Source organism: Saccostrea cucullata, unplaced genomic scaffold, assembly GCF_032062105.1.
Source record: "Saccostrea cucullata isolate Sc308-1 unplaced genomic scaffold, CSIRO_AGI_Scuc_v1 ctg102, whole genome shotgun sequence".
In the NCBI taxonomy this organism is placed as follows: domain Eukaryota; kingdom Metazoa; phylum Mollusca; class Bivalvia; order Ostreida; family Ostreidae; genus Saccostrea; species Saccostrea cuccullata.
This window is the reverse complement of record NW_026938483.1, coordinates 386,771-409,172: the sequence shown is the minus strand read 5'-3', so window position 1 is coordinate 409,172 and position 22,402 is coordinate 386,771. Positions and strand designations below refer to the sequence as shown.

The following is a 22,402-nucleotide window of genomic DNA, read 5'->3' as shown; positions in this document are numbered from 1 at the left end:
AAAAAAGTACCCTATTATTATATTATTCACAAGTGTTGGTTTTGAAATTATATAATTAATTATTAATGACAAGGGTACCTGAAAAACTTTTAATTTTAAAGTTTTTTCCCCAGATATATAACTGTTTTCGATACAATTATGTTAGATTTAGAAAATCTAAAGACTATTTAAATCATATTTGTTTTTTTAAAAATATTGAAAGGTGAAATTTACATTTTTCATTAAAATAAAGAAAACGATAATTATAATTAATGGGTTGCCAATAATGTAAAATAAAAAGAGATAAATAAAAAGAAAAAAGATATGTCACAACAGGGACATAGTATTAAATGTCCCTGATCATGCATCCTTTAGTGTGCAAATTTTTTTCTCATAAAAGTTGTGATGCTGTTATATTTTCAACTCTTGTGATAGTAACACAGTCAAATGTTGGTCTAATTATTAGATTCATCCAGGAAGTAGATCATCTGTCTGTAGTTTGGGTCCCAAGTTCGTCTTCTGATCTGGTCTTGACAATATTGTTCTTACTTTAGATGGCATCATAACCATGTAATGGGAGTAATAACAGTTGAGAAATGACTTGAGGTTTCTAGATAAATTTACAGTTGTTAGATAAGCATATAAATCACTTAGTGAAAGAAAAAGAATTGGTGCTCAGAAAAAGTTTATGAATTGATTATTTTTTTTATTATTATTATTTGTTGGATATACTAGTATTTTGGAACAAGTTTACTGTTACGTGTATAACTATTAAAGTTTGAGGTGTCGCTGGACCGTGGTGTCTCACATTTCTTGGGCCCGGTATGTTGAACCTATTACTGGTCGCATGGCCCAATGCATGCCCCTCTCTTTTCCCACAACGTTCTTCGACTTTAAGTGCTCTGGGTAGACAATCATTCATCTCATGATGAAATATCTTGCATTATTTGAATGAAAAGTAACGAGGTACATGTAAGAGATGGGAAAGCTTTTTTTTCAAGAGAACTGAGTTCTTTGTTATGATTTTCTGACTCTGACCATAGACCTGCATGAAGCGAACCCTTTGCTTTAAAGTCTATATTTTGACAATTTCAGAATTTAACTGATCAACTGATTTATCATTAAACAGTAAAATGTAGCAATTTTCTCTTCACGACTCCGCCCTCACTAACGGTCACACCGTCTAACATATTATGATATACATGAGAAGCAAGCAGTTGCTGTAGCTTTAATCTTGATATTAAGATAAATTGACAATATTTTATTTATATATTCAATACATCCCAGTAAACTTGAAATACAAGATACCACTGGGTTAAGTCATGGCCTGCTCAAATGACTAGAGAATAATTTGGTACCCTTCCCATTATTCCGTTCGCGCACTCTCTACATTGAGATTATTAAGATCATAAAATAATTGTCTGTCTTTAAACCGATAAACAATGTGAGGCTATTTTAAATTTTCCCGCCACTTTCATTTAGCCTCTACAGCTTCCGGTTCAAACCACTCGGCACACCTCGGCCGATTACATCAATGTAATGTTTGATGTAGGGTACCGTAGTCAGCCGAGGTGAGCCGAATGGGTTCAAACACTTCCTGTTTAGTATGACAAGATGGCGGACAAGAAGAAAGGAAAACTAACACCTAGCTATTTATATTTGTGTTTTATTGTGTTAGTTTTGACTGTCCAGACAATATACACAGAACTGGATACATGTTCGCTGTCTAACTGTGTCGAGGGTAGATGTGTAAATGGATCGTGCGTGTGTGACGTAGGGTGGGCTCCTCCAGAATGTAAACACTGCACTGGCAGAATCAGGTAAATTATGAACGGTGATTATGCGTGGATGACTCCTATCTGTAGTGGATTTGTTTAGTTCTGTCAGTCCATCTGCTTGTCATTGTCAAACCTGTAAGGAGGAATATATTCAAAGTCTGGATGTGTTACTTCCATACTACCACATGTACCATGTAAACACTAAACAGCCTAACTGCTAAATGTTTTACAATCTCAGAAGTCTGTTCCACTCACTGGAAAACTATCACCATATTTTAAGAAAAACCAGATAAGTGTAAGATTGGGGGATTTTTTCCAGAGAAATTTTTTTTAAACTCTCTGACACTGCCATGTCACAGGCACTTGTTTTTTGCCCCAAGATAATAACACAAGGTCTCTCAAAAATTGCACATTTTTTTCTTACAGAGAAAATACAGCATATTAATGTCTCTATTTATTTTCTTCTATAATAATTTTTTTTGCAATGCAATATTTAAGTCTTCATTATCTCTTCTTCAAAAAAAAAACTGTCAGCACATATATATCACTTGTCTGATGTAAAAAAAAAAGTGAAGTTGAACATTTTTATCTTAAAAGACCACAAAGAGAGACTGAATATTAAGAAAGTTCATCTGTGTAAAACCATTTATTTCATGCACTTGATGCTCTTGATTGCCTTATATGTCTCTGAAATTTACAGCCTAGACCCTATATTTCATAAATAGTGAAAAAATTACTGTAAACCCTATATTGATCACATGTTTATCAAAATGTTGTTTTTCTACGTTTTTATCACTCTCTGTCATCCTGCAATAATTGAAGACAGATAGAGGATGTCAGAGAAAATACATCTGAAGATGTTGATTTGGTACGTTATGTACCTTTTGACCAAATGACTTCATAATTAGGTATTTTAAAAAAAAGGCATAAAGAGAAGAATTCATAGATTTTTAGGCCACTTAATCAAAATTCACTTGCATTTTTATGGAGATAATTCTGTTTGCTGGATGATAAAAAAGAACATTTATATTGATGTTATTTTTTTTAATTTAATATGATCATGTATATGATCAAGGGGCTCAGGGATGGTGTGACCGGTCAACAGGGGATACTTACTCCCCTATGACACCTGATCCACCTGTGATGTTTTTAGAGGTCCATGTTTGCTCTGCTCCCATTTTGTATTGCTTCACTTTTGGGGCTATCAATTTCAATATTTTTGGCTATGAAAGGCCTCATTCCAATCCTAAATTGAACATTCATTTTTTTGGGACTGGGGCCGGGGCCGTTCAATTTAAAATTATGGGAAAAGTTGGATGACCAACATTCATTTTAAAAAATTCTCCAATTTTCCTTTTCTAGCATTTTGTCATCAATTTAACTCTAGTTTTGAATAAACAGTTAACAGAACAAACATTAGTAAGGCAATTTATGAAAGTACATTAGCTTTGTCATAACTGTCTTTGAGCTTTGATATTGCGGTTATTTGTCATAACAGTCGCTAACATAATCCCATAACCTCAATCACATGATCATCGTTGCTTACCAAATTCAGCACAATAATGAACATGCTGAATCGTCCTATGTTTCTAGGTGTAGCTTACTAATGTTTAAATGAAATGTCTATTTTTGAAACCAAAATGATGTTTTTTTGTTATACATAGTATAACATGTATATTCATAGTTATACATTTCTGTAATAACACTAACCTGGTTTTAACCAGTTTATGCACTTGGCGTGAATTTTATATACATAGAACTAGTTTGTTTCACTTTCATTTACAAGTGTGTTTTGTTTTGGGGTTTTTTTTTGCAATTAAGTTTCATGGACTTTTATTTTTTAATTAATATTTTGCTATGGAATTTTGGAAATTTACACCTTTCTTTTGGGAAAAAAGGTACCTTTTTTGCATTGGGAACGGGGCCGAATATCGGCCCCAGATTTAGAGAATCGAGAGCCCTGGACATTTTTTTCCAATTGAATGCAATAACTCTCCAATAGTCATTATCCATTAAAATTTAAAAAATAATATTTTGGATAAAAAATAAACATGGTAAATTAACCTACTACTCAACCTTCTGCATGTTTCAGAATGTAAATGTTTAAAATAAACAATGTAATAATTTTGTAATAATATATTATGTTGATTCTCCCCAAATTCTCAAAAAGTCACCCTGGCCCTGTATCAAAAAGGATGTGAAAGCCCTGACATTGGAGCTTGAGTTTTGCTTATTATCTCCATATTTTACTGAAATATGTCAACATTTTTCTGGAATGTCAGTAAAAGTATATCTGTCAACACTTTATTCTCGTTTAAATGTGTACAACATTTAATGGTAATATTCCTGACCATAAAGATTGATCTTATCATTGCCATAAGAACAAGGGTAACAGGGAAATATACTACCTGTTATCTAATACATCTCTTATTTATTGAAATCAACAGGGTAATAAACGATCAACAAAGAACAAGGAAAAATAGCACCACACACTTAAATTCTTCTTACAATTGAGGAAAGCAGCTCCTTTTTTTAATTGAATTTTTAATCAAATTTTTACTTAAACTTGAAATTCAGGACAATTTTTTATTCCTCCAATAAAACTGAACATCAGGTTGTGTAAATGACATGACATTTATAACATTGTAAATTCTCTGATAAAACTCTCCAGATGGCTGTTTTTCATAGCTGTCATTATTTAGCTGTTTAAGGACAAATAGTATTTGTCTCAGTGATTAAGTTAACATGGTCTGTTTTATTGGATCAGGACTGAATAATTCAGTGTAGACCTCTGTCAAGCAATATTGATTTTCAGGTTTTATTATGAAGTTTTTCATCATGAGTTTACCTGAGAAGATTTTTATTTGTACTGTCAGCTTTTATGATTACCATTACACTCTGTATATTGAGTGAATAGTCATCAATAGTGCCAAGATATAAATTTACAGTTTGGGATCATTAAGAGTTCCTATATTTAATGATGTTAGTTAATTTATTACCAACAGATGATGATAAATAATTTTTTTTTTTTTTGATGTAAAGTTTTTTACACTCTTACTTGTATTTCTCATAATTATAGTTTTTTTGTATTTTTCAAATCTTCTATTTGTAGATTACAAAATACGGATGGGATAATCTCGGATGGTCACGGTAATTACTCGGAGGACAATAAGTGTACGTGGCTGGTGGACACGGGGCGGGAGAACACCTCCTTGTGGTTCCAGTTCCATCAGTTCTCCACCGAGTGTGGCTGGGACCACCTCTATATCTACGATGGAGACTCCGCATTCTCTCCATTACTGGCAGCTTTCAGGTAATGGAACTATTAAAGTTTTTTTAAATTTTGTTTCCTTGTTTAAAAAGGGAATAAAAAGCTTTTTAGTATAATTTTTTGTGCCAAAGATAAGGGATGTATGACTTATAAAAGATTTTTTACCATTCTATATATTTCTTATTGAATTATCATTGTAGTGGTCTAATACATAAGGATTACACGTCCACCACTGAATTACAAGAGATCCGCACCAGCTCAGGCAAGGCTTACCTGTACTTCTACAGCGATGCAGCGTACAACATGTCAGGGTTCAATATTACCTACAGGTATATACACTCTCAAGATTGTCAGGTTTGCTTCATTTCCCCCTTAAATTAATGCCTCTCTGTAGGAGGCCCTCTCCCCCTCCAACACCACTACAACAACAAAGAAACTATGGACACAAAATAATCACTGTCCAGAATTTATACTATAGGAATAAGTTTATGAAACATTGCATTTCTAATTATTGAACAATTATTTAATTTGACAAAAGTCTGACAAAATCTTGATTTATTAACAAAGTGTTAAAATTTCCAATCATTATGATACATAACTGATTTTTTTTAATCTATAGGACTGGTGGTTGCCCTAAGAACTGCTCCGGGCAGGGGGACTGCTCGGGGGATGTTTGTGTTTGTTACGCGGGGTACCAAGGGGAGGATTGTGGTGATTTCATCTGTCCCAGTAACTGCTCCCTCAATGGGGACTGTGTCAATAACCACTGTCAGTGTCACACTGGATTCACAGGTTTGTTATTTACTGTCAACATCCACTGTCAGTGTTACGCAGGATTCACAGGTTTGTTATTGATGTATTCCGTCTTATCTTTGTTAATGTTGGAAGGGTAACAGATGTTTGGCTTTTTTTAAATAGAAACTACAATAAATGAAATGAATGTAATTCAGTTCCTAACAATAAGAAATGCAGAATAATTGCCATGGTTTGTCCATCTTAATTTTTCAATAAAACATACATTTGTTTTTGTTTTATAATATCATGCACATGGTATATAAACTGCACATATAAAGTATAACAATTTTTGTAGATTTTTAATCCAATTGAATTTTCTCGCAGGAGCACCATCAAAAAACTTGTTTTAACAGTTAATCAATCATAGTTTGGTACTGATAAGAAGCCATCGAGATGGCGTTTAACAAATTATGATTAGTCGGTTATAGGGAATTCGTTCGAAATTTAGTCGGATTTTCAGAAGTTGCTCTTTCAACATATATAATGGTCATTTGGACTGACACAGAACGTAAAGTTATCGGTCCTTGGTTGTTTCTATCGGTCTTGCCGACAGGACCGAAAGATTTCAAGAACTCTGTCATGGCAAAAATAATTAGTCGTAAAACACAGAAGTGCTGAACTGCCATTCATATGAACAAATCTCAGGAATTCCTTGTTAAGTAAGTAGAGCAAATGTACTAGTGTGTTAACATTTGAACATTTTCAGTCCTCTGCAACCACTGAACCAAATTCAACCAAATTTGGCACAAAGCATCTATGGGTGAAGGGGAACAAAAATTGTGAATGATTCCTTAGGGGTGGGGCCAAAACCACTCAAATTAATGCAATCTTTAAAAATCTTCTTTACTCCTGGACATCAAGCAGTCAAACTATTTGCATGATTGTAATCAGCATTGACCCCCAAAATTGTGAAATTCATGGCCCTGGGGTCAGTTTAGTGCTAGGATGGGGCTAAATAAGTATATAGTGAAAATGCATTATTTCTTTGAAAATCTTCTTCTCTGCTCCTGGGTATTAAATAAACCAACTGTCATAGTTATGATGAGCAAGATTTTGTACCAAAATTGTGACTTTTATGGCCCCAGAAACTATGTTTGGATGGATTTGAATTCTTTGAAAATCTTCTTCTCTGCTCACTTATTATATAACCATATGAAGTTGTGCACCTGGTGTTTTCATCATGATTGGGTAATTTTTCTTATATTTTTACATGAATTCTTTTTCTTTTCTCTGCTCCTATATTTAAACTAACTAAGTTTTGTTTCCTCAACCATTGTGAATTTTATGAAAAGGGTTCTATTTATATAGTGAAAATCATTCCTTGAAAATCTTCTTCTCTGCTCCTAGGTATTATATAAACTAACTAAGTGCATAGTTATGATGAGGTGTGTCATGACCAAAATTGTGAATTTAATGGCCCTATCTTCAAGGGTTCTGGTGTGAAATTTTAAAATTCTTTGAAAATCTTCTTCTCTCTTATTAAATAAACTAAGTGCATAGTTATACACAATCCCAAAAAATTGTGAATTTTATGGCCCCAGCGTCAATTGTTCTGGGTGGGGGGGGGGGGGCTTTATTGATTGTAAAGTGAAAATAATTCATTGAAAAACTTATTATCTTCTACTAGGTATTAAATAAAATAAAAACATATTTTTTCATTATATACTTTATGTCAGCAATCCATATCAAGTGTTATTTTGAAAATACAGAATTCTTTGATAATCTTCTTCCTCTCCTAAGGTATTAAATAAACTAACTAAGTGCATAGTTATGATGAGAATTTTGATAACAGAAAATTTCATCCCCAGGGTCTGGGGTTCATGTTAGGGTGGGGCTCTATTGATTATATAGTGAAAATACATTAAATCTTTGAAAATTTTCTTCTCTGTCAGTCAAAGATTAATTAATGAGTTCAATGTAATTTCAAGGCCCCAAAGGGGTGGGGTGTCTCAAAATGATTAATTGTTTGAAATCTAGCTGCATTTATAAAACTTTTTGATAGGCAATTTTAAGGTCCTTTTAAAAATTTGTGAATTAGACAGGGGTTTATGTCAGAGTGTTAGCAAATGGTTAGGGGCACTACTGTTTTGATGAATATTACATTATGTCATTTGATGGCCTACCCTGCGTATATTTCCAAGCTAAAACTCAATTTGTTATGATGATCAAGTTTTCAAAATTGTGAATGCCATATAGCATCTTGCTTAAAACATGTCAAATTCAATACACTGTAACTGGATATATTAAAAAAAAATATTAACAATATCAGAATAATAACAAATTGTTCACAAAGCACATACATGTACATTGTATGTATCATCATGCACATGGTATGTAAAACATATAAAGCAGTTTTTTAGATATACAGTCAATTCTCGAATTATCGCCATTCGATTCATCGCCATTTTCGCAATACCGCCATGATTTCCCAAGAACGTTTTTCCTGCTATATAAAATTCTCTTTATAACGCCAAATATAATGCCACCATTTTTCATGTCCATTTTTAAGTGTCTTTCATACCACAGGTGCATGCTTTCAAAGCGTGGCTAATTGGTTTTCGCTATCTCTGTTGTAAAGCATGCAAAGGCAAAAACATGTAATTAAATAAGAATTAAATAAACTAATTTTAATATGAACTGTTTTAATGATTTTGTTCTCTGTTTAATAAAAATCATTTAGTCACAGCTTCGCCAAGAAAGCGGTAGTTGTAAAAGTACACCGAATATGATATTATTTTGATGATCTCTGCTTTAAATAATGCAAAGTTTGCTGTAATTATGGTACTTTATTATTTTTAACAATGAATTTAATATAAAGTATATAAAGATTTTTTTTTCAATTTGATTCTGTATAATATTTCTTTTCTTTATTTCAACAATTATTTTTCATGAAATTGTAGCATGACAAATAATTTCAAACTTAGAAATACGTTTTATATAATGAAATTAAAAAAAAAAACGTTACAGTGTATTAGTAAGATGTTTTATTTGGTTGCACCTTAGATTCATAAATTGAAAAAAATTAATGAGCATGCAATTATATTTTCACTGCAATTATATTTTCACTCGATTTGTTTTAAGACAATAGTGAACACCTGTTAATAGATCCATAAAATATTTGTGAATTGGCACCTACTGCAGTTTGACAGCTGATAAGGCCTCCTGGCAGTTCTAGTTCTTCCTGTTACAGGTATAAAACATCCTCCAAAGATTTAGAGGTTGTCAGTCATCGGGGAGGATATTTATCTAGCCCCCCTCCTTCGGTATGGACAAATCTCAGTGGTGGCATACCAGGTATGTTGTTCATAGTTAGGTCTCTCAACACAAAACATTTGACAAATTAGTCTCTGTAACATCTCTTTTCCTTACAGAAATTAATGTAGATTTTTATGTTTCATCTGTTTTGAATTTGCAGAATTTAGTTACATGTAAATACAAGTTTGCTAGGAAATTGTTTTACCGTATAAGTGGAAATATTAGCAAGATGCATATTTAGCAATTTCTACCTAAAATCTGGTATTTTATTTTTAGCGAGAACAGTAATTTTAGCGATTTTAAAATGATAACTAAAGAAGCTATTACAAATAATACGTAATTAATTTTTTGCGATATTCAATTTTAGCGATGTCAGAACCCTCACTAATAATGCCAAAATTAAATTTGCTAAACATTCTACTTATACAGTAATTGTTTACAGCTGTAGTTTTGATTGAAGGTTTTTGATAAGTTAGTAGAAATGAACAGTTTCTTGGTTGAACAGGAAGATAAAGAATCCCTTTGATGTAATGTACCTACATTTACAGAACAAGTTGTACGTATTTGGGGGAGTGGAGGGAAATGTGACGTCCCGCGATCTGTGGATATTTAACACGACAACCCTGGTGTGGTCCATACAGCATTACAACAGTACTGTACCCATACCAATGGGGGTGGCAGGCCACACAGCTCACATTGTCAGGGGCGTCATGTATGTCCTCTTTGGTTATAGTCCAATCTACGGCTACCAGAACAGGATCCAGGAGTACAACATAGGTAGGCAGTAATGAGGTTCAGATACCTCTGTCTGTGTGTGTGGACGTGTGTATGTGTGCAGGGGGACATACCTTGTAAATTGGGTTCAAAATCTAACATACAATGTTTTGAAAATATTTCATCGTTAGTGTGGAATTGAGTTATAAAACTTAGCTCATCTTCCAAACCGGTTATTCATGTATGTGTTTGGGGAGTGCACCTGTTCATATGTAGAAGTTGAATGTTGATAAGGGCACCTTAAAGTGACCGTTGATTTTCTCTTGTTTGAAACTTATGGGAGCATTGTAAAATATCTGTTATAAACTTTTGTAAATGGCATCTAATTCATGATGATAACTACATGTATATTTGTCAGTGTAAATTTGGTTAACACTGTTTATAGGTTTCTTTCTTGTATATAGAATATTAATTTATTAAAATTAATTGTAGCCAATGAGAGCTGGAGCGTTCCCCGGACACGAGGGGCGCTGGTCCAGGGAGGTTACGGTCACTCTAGTGTGTACTACCCCGCCCTGGATAAGATCTATATCTACGGTGGATATCACGCCCGCAGCACCTCAAACTACGACCTCACTGACCAGCTGTACTCGTTTGAACCTGCTACAAGAACCTGGTGAGTCAGGTTTCTTTTTGAGGAGGAGGGTTTACAAAATTGGTCATTCGTTTTGCAAATTTCAGTGCTTTATATCGTGTCCCAGTATGATGACTAATTTTTAAAATATTGTATTTTAAAACAGGATAAAATTACGTCGTAACCAGCTTCCCCGTTACCTACACTCGGCGGTTATTATTGACGGAATGATGATTGTGTTTGGTGGGAACACCCATAACGACACGTCTATCAGCCTCGGAGCCAAGTGTTACTCCCCAGACGTATTACAGTATGACATCAGTAAGTCATAGGGACGTCAAGGAATAAATAAATTACTTTGTATTAAATACTTTATTCTGCATTTTTTATTATATCATCATTACTTTCTGCACTAGTGATATTAACTCATTGTAAGTCATATGGACATCAAGGATTGAATAAATAAATTACTTTTACTTTTAGACACATTATACACATTAACCCCCTATATCGCATATACCACTTACTATTCTGCACGCATTTACCGTTTCCCCGCAATCACGCATTTTCACGCACTTTAAAAGGTTCATTAAATCTTTAATTTATTGTCAAATTCCAACTATTTCATACTTGCTTAATCTCATAAAATAAAAAAAAAAATTTTCTAATTAAAATAATACGTCATGATATTATTTACGCTAAACTTTAGATAAACTTGTACCCTGCTATAAAGTGCTTGCGGGGAAATGGTAACGTAATATTTCTATGACGTGAGGATTCAGTTTATTTTTCATAACAATTTTGTAAGTTGTAAAGTGTTAACTTTCTTACTTCAGAGTGTAACACATGGTCCCAGCTTAACTCCTCTGTCCTGGCGTCACATGGGGCTCGTTATGGTCACTCAGCAGTCACAGTCCACAGGTCAGTGTAGAAGTAAAACTCAAGATTTAATCCCAAGGACTACATTGTTATCACTATTGGAATTAGCTTCCCTGCTTATATTGCTGAAATTTGAATTTAAGACACTTGTCTATTGATTGTAGGAATGGTAGGACTGAGATGCTGGTCCTGGGAGGATTCAGTGGAATCATGGAACCTAATGCTCTTCTTCTATCTCCAGGTAAACCACAGTGTACAGTAAACACCAGAAATAGAATCAAATGAAAGTCATTGAAAAATCATATATATATAACATAAGTACTTGAAACATTCTTTCGAGAGTGCCTCCAGAAAATTATGGGATTTTCACTTGTACTTCTTTAATTAAGTTTTATTCACCTGTATCCTCGAAGTTTAGTTCAGCTGTACTTTTGTACTGCAGGGAACTGCTCCTATTACACGACAAGAGAGGACTGTCTGGGGTCGGTACAGGGAAGGTCATGTGTGTGGGCGGGGGGACTGTGTGTCTCCTTGTCTGACCCCAATGCTGGCGGCGCCGAGGAGAAACAGTGCGATCCCACAGAGGGTAAGTAACAAATTTATTAAAAACGTCGGATGATATTAATGGGCAGAACAAATTAGGGATGATATTATCGGGCAGAAGGGCTGCGGAAAAATTTCTCTTATGAAAGAGGAAATTTTATAACAACTTTCTGGGTAAATTTTTTTTTATAGTTTCAGGAACTTCAGTTTGCATAATGATGTCTTGTTTTACATGTATAGTGATATTGTTTTGTACTTAATAAAAGTGTATGAATTCATGGACAAATAAATCAGTAATAAAAAGTTGGTTTTCAAACAATCGTCAGTCATTTGACTCTTTTGCTAGAAAAGGTTTAAATCAATGTTAATGCAGGTGATGATAATGTACAATATATATTGTGGCTGTATACTGTATATAGGTGGTGATAAGCAATGTGGTTCCTTCACGACGTGCCCCACCTGTCTGTCCACCGCCTACAACTGTGTGTGGTGTGTTCATAACTGCACTGCGGCGGACCAGTGTACCAACACCAATCAGATGGTAGGAAATTATATATACACAATTGAAATAATTATCATAGAGGCTAAAATTTAATTTTTTATATTTGACAATTTTAAGTTTTCTAAAAATGATCTAAGTGTATATGAAACCAATGTTTTACTATTGATATTTTATAAGTTATCTACTGGGTACCAGAAAGAAAAATGCCAATTATTATGACTTGTGAAATTGTAAATAACATTATGGACTATGATCCCTGACTTGAGAGGAGTAACACTCAGCCTAGCTTTATGTTGTACATGTACTTATTTATAAAATTATATACACACCGAAACTTCACTACTTTACAGTCAAGGGGGAAAACCTGTCTCCATACATCCATTTAAAAAAGCAATGTACTGCACATGAACTTTTTTCATCAAAAGGAAACCAGCACCTTTTAAAATTTTACAACTTTGTCAATCTTTATTTAACTTGTTATTCTTCATTTGCATCAAATAAAGCTCCCTCCAAACAGAACACCATTTAGATACCCCCCATAGCCTTGAAAACATATATCTTGCTTCATTAGCTGTATGTTATTTTGTTGTTGCACATTTGAGCATGTTGAGTTTGTGTGGCTGTATTTTTGTTTTTTGGGTTGCTTTTTCTTTTTTTTATTGTTTCTATAGAAACCTGAGTCAGCCAGCGACCTTTCCCAGTGCCCCATTCAGGGAGAACCACCCTGCGCGGAACAACACAAATGTCAGGGGTGTAACTCCTTCCCTGACTGCCTGTGGGGGGCTAGTGGATGTACCAAAAATGACCAACCAAAAAATGAGAAAAATGACACCGGTTAGTATTCTAAAGGACCAATTTTTATCTGTGTGGATCATTAATGTTGGTGCGGAACCAAAGTTTGTGGATTTGGTGGGGCCATCCTTACCCACGAATTTATATCCCTATGTTGTAAATATATTGATTCACTGAATTTACTGGTAAATGAGTAACCCACAAACAAGTAAAATTTTGATTGTCCACTAGCATTGGGCAATCAAATTTTACAAATTAAAATAATTCTACTGTGTTTCACTATCCTTTAGAATAATTATTGAAACCTAGTTTTCTTTTGTAAATTATTAGTTTTGTAAACCCTTGAAAATAATTATGAAACTTTGAAAAACCTCTTATCAATCATTTTTTTCTATGGCTAATTTTGCTTCTGGATTGAGTCTTCACAATTGGTTAATTTCAAATATGTAGGTTTATTTGACCTGAAGATATAAGAATGAATTTTTGGCCCAATTTCTTCTTTACAATAGGTCTTGATCTTGACCTACTGTAAGGTGTAATACTCTGTGACTGGTTGTCAGTATATGGTATGGGAGATAAGAACAGTTTCTGTTTGCTGTTCTGTATTTACTTTAGTCATTTTTTTTCCATGTATGTGTAGACGATCATAAACTTTTTGTGCAAATGGAAAATCAAGTAATCTGAATAATTTTATACCATGGATTGAGCTTAAATTATGATTTCCTGGAAATATACCATATGGGGAAAAAGTGCATTTACAGTGGTTTAGTTGCATATCATTTTTCTCTTTCTTTAGAACCCCAGCATTTTTCTTGATTAACTTTTGCCAGTATCAGAAGTTGACCCATTTTATCACAAGTCTTAGTTTATCTGGGGGTTTTTTCTGTAAAAATATCAGCCTGCAAACTTATGATAGTCATAAATCCTCATATTTCCTTTTCAAAAACTGTTTAAATTGACACAAACCATCCTGATTTAAGAAGGATTTAAATTTATAAAATGAAGGGTCAGAATCTAAGGGACATAAGTTTCAGTTTTCCTCTGGAACTAATATATGCCAAAAACTTCCTATGATTAGTTCTTCAGTTTTCGTAAAGATAATGCACTGAAAGCCTCTACCTGATGTTTGTCAGCCATGCCTTAAGATTTCTCAGACATTTGACTTTTCAGTGAGGAAAATACAATAACCCTAGTCAGTGTAAAGCTAAAAAAAAAGTCGTCCAAAAAGTTTTACTAGGGGGATAGATGAAAAAATGTCTTTAAAATTACTTCAGTACAGTGTGTCAGAAAATTATGGAAGTATGTGGTACAATGTGTATGTGATATGGTTTAAAGTTCTTCAAATCTGAAAAAAGTGAAGTGTTTCATACTTCTATTATATCAAATATGCTCTCTTCTTTGTATATATTACCAACTTTTAAGTTTTGTCACAGTTTTTGTCTCTTTTACTTTGGTTTAATTGCTTTTGATGTTGTGTTTTTCTGCATGATTTTTTGGAACAATTATTTTGTGGTGTTAGTGAGGAAAAGTAAAAATTATCCTCTGAATTAGAACAAAAAGAAAACTTTGGGTTTGTCCAGCATAAAGTCTGAGATCGCAGTGTTACTCCTCCGAGGGATTTAACAAGATCCCACATGGGTGTTGTTAGTTCCGCTTGACTGATTTTTAGATCACTTCTGCCCACATTGGCCGCTGTCCCTCTAAACACAGCAGTGTCTGTTCTCTCTTCCACAACTGTGTGGCGTGTGTACAGTCCAAATCCTGCAAGTGGAATCAGACCGTCAAAGAATGTCAGAAAAGATCACATACGATTGGAACTCACTGTAAGAATGGGTAGAGGTTTCAGTTTGAAGGGGGGATAAATCTTTTTACAGGGAGATAATTCTCTAAGTTGAGAGATAAGTCTTCTGTGAGAGGGTTTCTAGGAATCATTTATTATCCCATTCCTCACTAAGGACATACACAAGGTACCTTACCTACTGATGTTTTTTCAAGATATTCTAAATTCAAATTTATAATACCATTACATTTTCTTAGACAAAAAATCAGCATGCATTACCAGGGGTTTTGAAAAGATATCAAATTATGAAAATGTTTGCATTATTCAAAGAAAAGTAAACAAAAATTACAAAACATAATTTTCAAATATTTTTTCCATCAAAATTTATTTTAGAAGAGGTGTACAAATTCTTATATAAGGGCATTAAAAGTATTACACACAAGTCCTTCATTTAGTGGAACTCTTCAACTCCAGGGAAGAACCCAATAAAGTCCAAACTACATTGCGTATGACCTTAATATCAAAACACTTGAACATTCATGAAATTTATTTACCTTGGTTTTTTTTTTTGTTGACTCAGATACATTCAATGACTTTGATAACCCGGAGAAGACACCATGTCCTACGCCTTGCTACATGAATACCACATGTGAGTCGTGTACATCACAAAAATGTATGTGGTGCAGCAATCAGCAGAAATGTGTGGAAACCAATGCCTATGTGGCCACATTTATATATGGCCAGTGTATGGAGTGGACCACAGACAAATCTAAATGTCCAGGTAAATTTAGGGAAGTCAAACCTAGAAATTAAAGTTTTTTTTTTTTAAAGTTAATCATTGAATTTTTTGTTCATTTTGAAGAAACAGATTTTCTGAGCAATGAAAGTACAAGAAATATGTTGAATACAAGTATTATGAATGCCACTTCAAAATAACACCTCTTATTAGACCTTGAATTTCTCTTTATAGCAACCCGCTGCTCTGATCTTCACTCTTGTAAAGATTGTCAATCTAACCCTCTGTGTGGGTGGTGTAATGATCCTAGCAACACAGGGATTGGTCGATGTATGGAGGGCGGAGCCTCTGGACCTGTCAATCAAACTAATCCCCACCTCACTGACCTTAGCAAATGTCCAGCCAGTCAGTGGTTCTTTATCAACTGTCCAGGTTAGAAGACGACCATAATGATTAGAATCTTTCATTAATTGTTCATTTGAGTCTCCTCCATGATTTTTGTGCTAGGTCTCAGATCCTTATTTAAATGCATTGAATTTTTAAGGGTTACCTATATGTTTATTGTAATAAATGAATGTGAGAATAACTGTCATAAAAATAATTTTTAAAATCTTGTTTCATTTTAGATTGTCAGTGTAATGGACATAGCACATGTCTAAATGTGACAGGAGTGTGTGACAGTTGTCAAAACATGACGGAAGGTAAGAATGGGAGAGAGCTGAGGAAGAATGGGAGGGGTGGGGTAAGAATGGAAGGAGGCTGGGTAAGAATGGGAGGAGGCTGGGTCAGTTAAACTGACACTGAATACAGAGGGTAAGTATGGGAGGGGGTGGGTAGGAATGGGAGGGGGTTCATTAAAACTGACATTGGAGGCGTGAGAATAGGAGGGGGCTGGGTCAGTTAAATTTACACTGAATACAGAGGGTCAAAGGGAGGGGGATCTATCTGAAGACTATAGTAATGACAGTGTCTGGTTCAGAATTATTCAGAATTACTAATGTCAGTAATTCTGACATCTTTATCTTGTAAATTATTTTAGAAAATGCCCTTTTCATCTAAATTCTCCTAAAAGAATAAAGTTTGATAAGACTCCTGGTAAAGTGTGAAGAAAACAACAAAATTACCATTACTTGTTTAATCCTTTTAGGCAAGTCCTGTGAGAGATGTGTTGATGGTTACTATGGTGATGCCAGTAATGGAGGCAGTTGTTCTGGTAAGTGTATCACTATTAGACATTGTAATATGTCAAGCATGTATGGATTTTCCTCCTGAAAAGTTTCAAATTATTAAAGGAAACACAAACTAAACAAGGATACCAGACAGTGAAGCATTGGATTTACAAATAAAAAGATCAAGAAACATGAACCATGTCACCAGTTGTAAAGTTTGTGTTTATTTTTAGCTTGTCAGTGTAACGGCCAGGCGGACTCGTGTGACAGGAAGTCGGGGGCGTGCTACTGTAGAACCAGGGGAGTGATCGGGGATAAATGTGAAAAGTTAGTATGGAGGGACAATACAGTTCAGAAATCTTAAGTTCTAAATTCAGAGTCCAGGAAAAATACTGACATGATACGTAATTTGAATAAGAGCCAAAAAAAAAAATTTAAGACCAAAATGTGCAGGTATGCATTATTTTGAATGTATTTTTAGGTGTGATGAACCCCATAAATATTTTGGAAATCCCAAAACAGGAACCTGTTATTGTGAGTATTTTAAGACAGCATTGTAGTTGTGCAAGATTTATAAAATACATTGATAATTTGTGTTTTATCCTGGTGTAATAATAATATTCCATCAATTCGTAATACTTGTAAATCAGTTATGTCTTAATTAATACATAATTTGTAATGTCCATTATAAGAAATTAAATATTTATTTCCATAAATACAATAAGTGATTTAAATTTCAGATAACTTGGTGACAGACTACCAGTTCACCTTTAACCTTTCTAAATCAGAGGACAAATCGTACACCCAGATCAACTTCATGAACATCCCGTCCTCCGTAAGGATAACGATGCTGAATGAAGATAAATGTCTAACAATCTGCCAAAAAATGTGCAGAATTTGAAATGATTTTTTTCATAATAGCGATTTTAAAAATATTTATAATGTATTCTGTTTATGTTGCAGAGTGAACGTGATGTGGATTTTAAAGTAAATTGCTCTGGTGTAGCCTACTTAAATATAACAATGAAGAAAAGTAAGGATTTAAATTAAAAAGCAATTGATTATCATTGCAATTATAGAGTCAGTTGCTTTACTTTAAAAATAATGATGTGTTTACTTTGCCTGTTTGTCTGTTTGTAGAATCTCAGGGTGACCGGGAGACGATGATCGTCAAACAACACTCGTGTAATTACTTCAGGGCTAAGTTTGATCACGGGGAATATTCCTTTGGTCCCTCAGAAAACACTACATTCCTTGTCTATGTCTACGGGTTTAAAACCCCATTCTGGCTACAGGTTTGTCAAATTTGTAAATTCCAATGTTGGAACTTTTTGAAATGAAAGCTATTTTTAGTACCTGAGTCACGTGATAAAGAAATAGAAAAGAATATGTATGAGAAAAGATTAAAAAAAATCCAGATATTAGTATATGGTACATGAAGAAAGAAAAAATATGAGTTGGACATAAATTTTGAATTAAATGATACAGAATATTTTTTAAAGGCTTTTCTATGATTGTTGTCAATCATCAATTTTAAATTATGCCAATTTTCTACAAGCACAGGTGAACACAGATTTGTTTTCCTTTCAGATCTCTTTCTCACAGTTTCCTAAGATAGATTTAGTTCACTTCTTTGTGACTTTTTTTAGGTAAGTACACTCTCTATAATTTGACATACTTCACATTACCTGAGTGTATCATGAATAATTAAAATGAGAAAAACCTCTGTAGAATTTTGTATTTTACCGCAGCCTGGGGGTAGGTATTAAATGTCCTCTCAATGTAATGCATTCCAGAAGTTTCTTAAACAGATAGAAGTCACACCATGTAATGAGTTGATATTTCCATTTCAGTTGTTTCCTATCGCTGTTAATTATAGCAGCAGTTTTATACAAAATCAAACATAAGTATGACATCTACCGTCGCAGACAGGTGAGTGATGAATGATTCTTATTTACTCTTTATAACCCTTGGTTGAAATAATTTTGTAATTGTTTGAGAGTGAAGGTATACTCGTAATAACAGTTTTCAAGCAACCAAGGTTCAATTGTCTAATAATTTGTACCTAAATCAGAATTTTCATTGTTTTCAGCGTATGATGGTGGAGATGGAAGAAATGGCGAGTCGGCCATTCTCCTCAATCACTGTGGAGATCGACAGAAAGTATGATCCAGTCGGAGCAGAGAAAAAAGAAACAGATCTCAGAAAACGGAAAAAGGTCAGAAATCTCAGTTAATGATTAAACATTTAGCTTTTATTAAGGATAGAACTTCTCAAATAATTTACAAACTAAAAATAAATTTTTAGTATGTTATTAATATATATTAGTAGTTATTGGGTGAAATTACATTTACTTTTTTGGTTGTCCTTTTCAGACTAATACAAAACCCAGTCAGATTGCATATGAGCCATTAAATCACCAGAAGGCTGCAGTTATATCACTGATAGTCCAACTACCAACAGGGGATGATGAGTGGACCCCTAATGGGGCCTCAGGGGTAGCCATAGCTAGTGCTCTGGTCACAGTTGGTAAGTTTATACCACTAACGAGGCCTCAGGGGTAGCAATAACTAGTGCATTTGTTACAGTTGGTACATCTAGACCCCAGTGGGGCCTCAAGGGTAGCCATAGCTAATGCTCTGGTAACATTTGATAAGTGTAGATTCCATATTGGGCCTCAGTGATGCTAACAGCAATTGTTCTGACCACAGTTTGTCTGGACTATGAAAGAGATTTAGACAGCAATCACTGTTTCATTAATATACAATGAATATCCTATAGGGTGTAGCTGTGAATCGTACTATTCCTTGTATGAGTTGCAAAATTTTCACTGACTTATGAATTTGAATTGTTATTTCTTCAGGCCATCATCGAAAGCAAAGCTTAGAACACGGAGGAAAAGGGGACAAAAGTAAACATAAAAAAGTGTTGTTTCCTGGGAACCAGGATATGTGTGTCTAGTATCCGGAACACTCCCCAGGGATCCACCCTTGTGTTCACAGGGAGTGATTATTGTGTGTGACTGAAAGGGAGAGGTTATTATTCAACCTTCCTTCATGAATCTTACAAAAAAATCAAGGTGCTAATGTGAAATTACAACAAAAAAACATACTTTTTTCATCAGTTTCAACAATGCAGTTTTACTTACAAATAATTACTTACTGATAGTGTATATTGTGTAATATATTTAAAGATTTTAAAATTTGTTACAAAGACATATTCCAGTGTAGGACAGTCTTTATTTCCTTTATTTTTTCTTTAAATGGATTCGGACTTGTGTCTGAAACATTAAGGGCGAATTTGTTTTTCAAAAACTGGGTTTAGTTTTGAACCGGTTTTGTAAACTGTTCATTTGTTCCACAAACTAGTTTTAAACTAGTTTAAACCCAGAACCGGTTTTCCATTTGTTTTGGCTGTAACTGAAATCAGTTCGTTAAACCAACCAAACCACCTCCGATGGTGGTTTATTCAGTTTACGAAAGAGCGGGAAGTATTCCAGTATGGCGGTGATGAAAGATGGTGACTATTTTAATAAAGAAAAACAGATATAAATAATTGTTGACTAAATGCCACATTCTGATATTTGATGTTTTATATATAAGGCTTCAGAGAATAGATAAATGCTGCATATTGAAAATAATGGTGTTTGTTCAATAATAATGAACAGAATATGTTAGATTTTCCTTTTCAAAAATAAGTTTTGAATCATTTGGACAAACTTCAACATGTATGGTAAATTGTAGAACATACTGTAAAGACAGCTTAAGTATTGGGAATCTAAAGAGCAATTATAAATACTCGGGGTTTTTGTATTTCCATGTGTTAAAAATGTGGAAATTGTTCATTTGATTAATCTTTGAGACATTAAAAATATAAATACTGCAATTTAACTATAAGTAAGATAATCAAAGAATATAAAAACGTCATAATTTCTTAGATTCTTTTATTACAAAAAAGATTTTAACAAATTGATTTGCATAACGCCATCTTGTATAAACTGTTCATTTGTTTTACCGAGGTAAACCGGATTGAAATTTAAACCAGTTTGAAAAACTAGTTTTAAACCTTAAACTAAAACCTCAGCCAGTTTATGTGCAACAAATTCGCCCTAATTGTGTATCTGAATGAGCATGGTTGTTTTCTAGAGATGAGTCAAATTCTCACTAGTCATTTGATCTTGATTTTTCACAATGCTCATTATTTCAGTCATGTTTTAGATGTATTTTTTAGAATTGACAAACTTTAACACTCTAAGTTACCATAAGTGCTATCAGTTTCTTGTACTTTTAGTCAGTCTAGACATGGATTGTAAGGTTCAGAAGTCGATTGATTCTTGTTACGTTTAAGTGGCATTTGATACGACCACCCTCAACACATTTTACCATTATCATCGTCCCCATGTCATCTCCATAATCCTATTTTTCTGTGATATTTTTCCCATTTTATTTTGTTTTTTATTTGTAAATACTTCCTCACAACATTTCAAAGTATGATTGTTGTATAATATGTAAATAACAATTAACTTTTGCTGTCTGTTGTACATAGAGATTTGTTTTTTGACTCGTTGATGGCTTTGTCACCATTTTCACAATTATTTGTATGGTACTTAATTATGAAAAACAAATAGGATTTACTAAAATTAAACTCGAAGTAATATCATGTAGTAATGATCTGTAATGTTTGAGCCCGTTCTATGTATTTACTATCTGTTGAGAGATGCTTGATTTTTTATAAGCCCTTATATTCAGTCTTGTCCTCAATTTTTTCATCATAGTCATTGATTTGATAGCAGCCAGCAAAGCATTCACAATCCTGTGTTTGTCAGGTGGCCAGTTCTACCAAAGTCCTGTACAAAATTCTATATATAATCAAACACTGTAAATACTGATAATTTATTGATTTTATTGATTATTGATATCTAATGTTTGTGAATGTGAGAGAGAGAGAGAAGGGAGAGAGGGAGTTGCACTTGAAATGGTGAGTAATATGATGTTGTTTACATATCTTAATTGTGATAAATGATGTGATTTTTTTCCGTGAATTTTATTATGCATTCCACTCATGGATTATCTATTTTTTTTGATGTTTTTACAAACTCAAAAAGATGCATTATTAAATTGGAATCAACATTTATCAAACATACTAGTGTATTGAAACAGACTGGAAAGGAAATGTAAACTGTAAAGTCATGTTCAAAAAGTGTCTCGTTTTTGTTATAATTAGAAATTAGAAGTATTAATAAATAGAATTTTTCAAAAGTTATTTTCTTTTTGAGAAACTGTTTTAAATGGTCCTTAGAAATATATCATTCTGATCTACTATGTTGTTTATATATGTTTCCTTGCAATGGGGTCATATTTTAATGACATATTATTAATGTTTTTGTCGTGTACTGGACACCTGGTTATGTGTTAACTAAAATTTTCCTGTTGTGTTAGGGCCCATTTTTATGGTTCAGCGTGATATTTTTTTCTTAATGCTAAAGTTCTGCTTATTTACATTTTAAATTTGTCATTCGTGAAACTGTTAGACATTAATTTAATAATGAAGTCAATTCTGTCTTTACTTTTAACAG

General features: G+C 33.6%; 1 protein-coding gene across 1 annotated transcript; it reads left to right on the top strand.

Annotated features, from left to right (window-relative positions):
* The first annotated feature begins 1,586 nt into the window (after positions 1-1,586).
* Positions 1,587-20,704, top strand: LOC134250435 (attractin-like protein 1). Its single transcript, XM_062732807.1, has 29 exons — positions 1,587-1,799; positions 4,870-5,070; positions 5,229-5,357; positions 5,648-5,917; positions 9,014-9,086; positions 9,627-9,855; positions 10,285-10,468; positions 10,593-10,747; positions 11,263-11,347; positions 11,470-11,546; positions 11,748-11,891; positions 12,268-12,389; positions 13,022-13,184; positions 13,783-13,817; positions 14,812-14,965; positions 15,503-15,703; positions 15,893-16,090; positions 16,285-16,359; positions 16,806-16,871; positions 17,061-17,154; positions 17,309-17,361; positions 17,568-17,662; positions 17,791-17,860; positions 17,968-18,122; positions 18,418-18,476; positions 18,681-18,759; positions 18,920-19,045; positions 19,203-19,356; positions 19,691-20,704. The coding sequence occupies exons 1-29, from the start codon at positions 1,594-1,596 to the stop codon at positions 19,786-19,788; spliced, it is 3,750 nt and encodes a 1,249-aa protein (XP_062588791.1). The 5' UTR covers positions 1,587-1,593; the 3' UTR covers positions 19,789-20,704.
* The last annotated feature ends 1,698 nt before the right edge of the window (positions 20,705-22,402 follow it).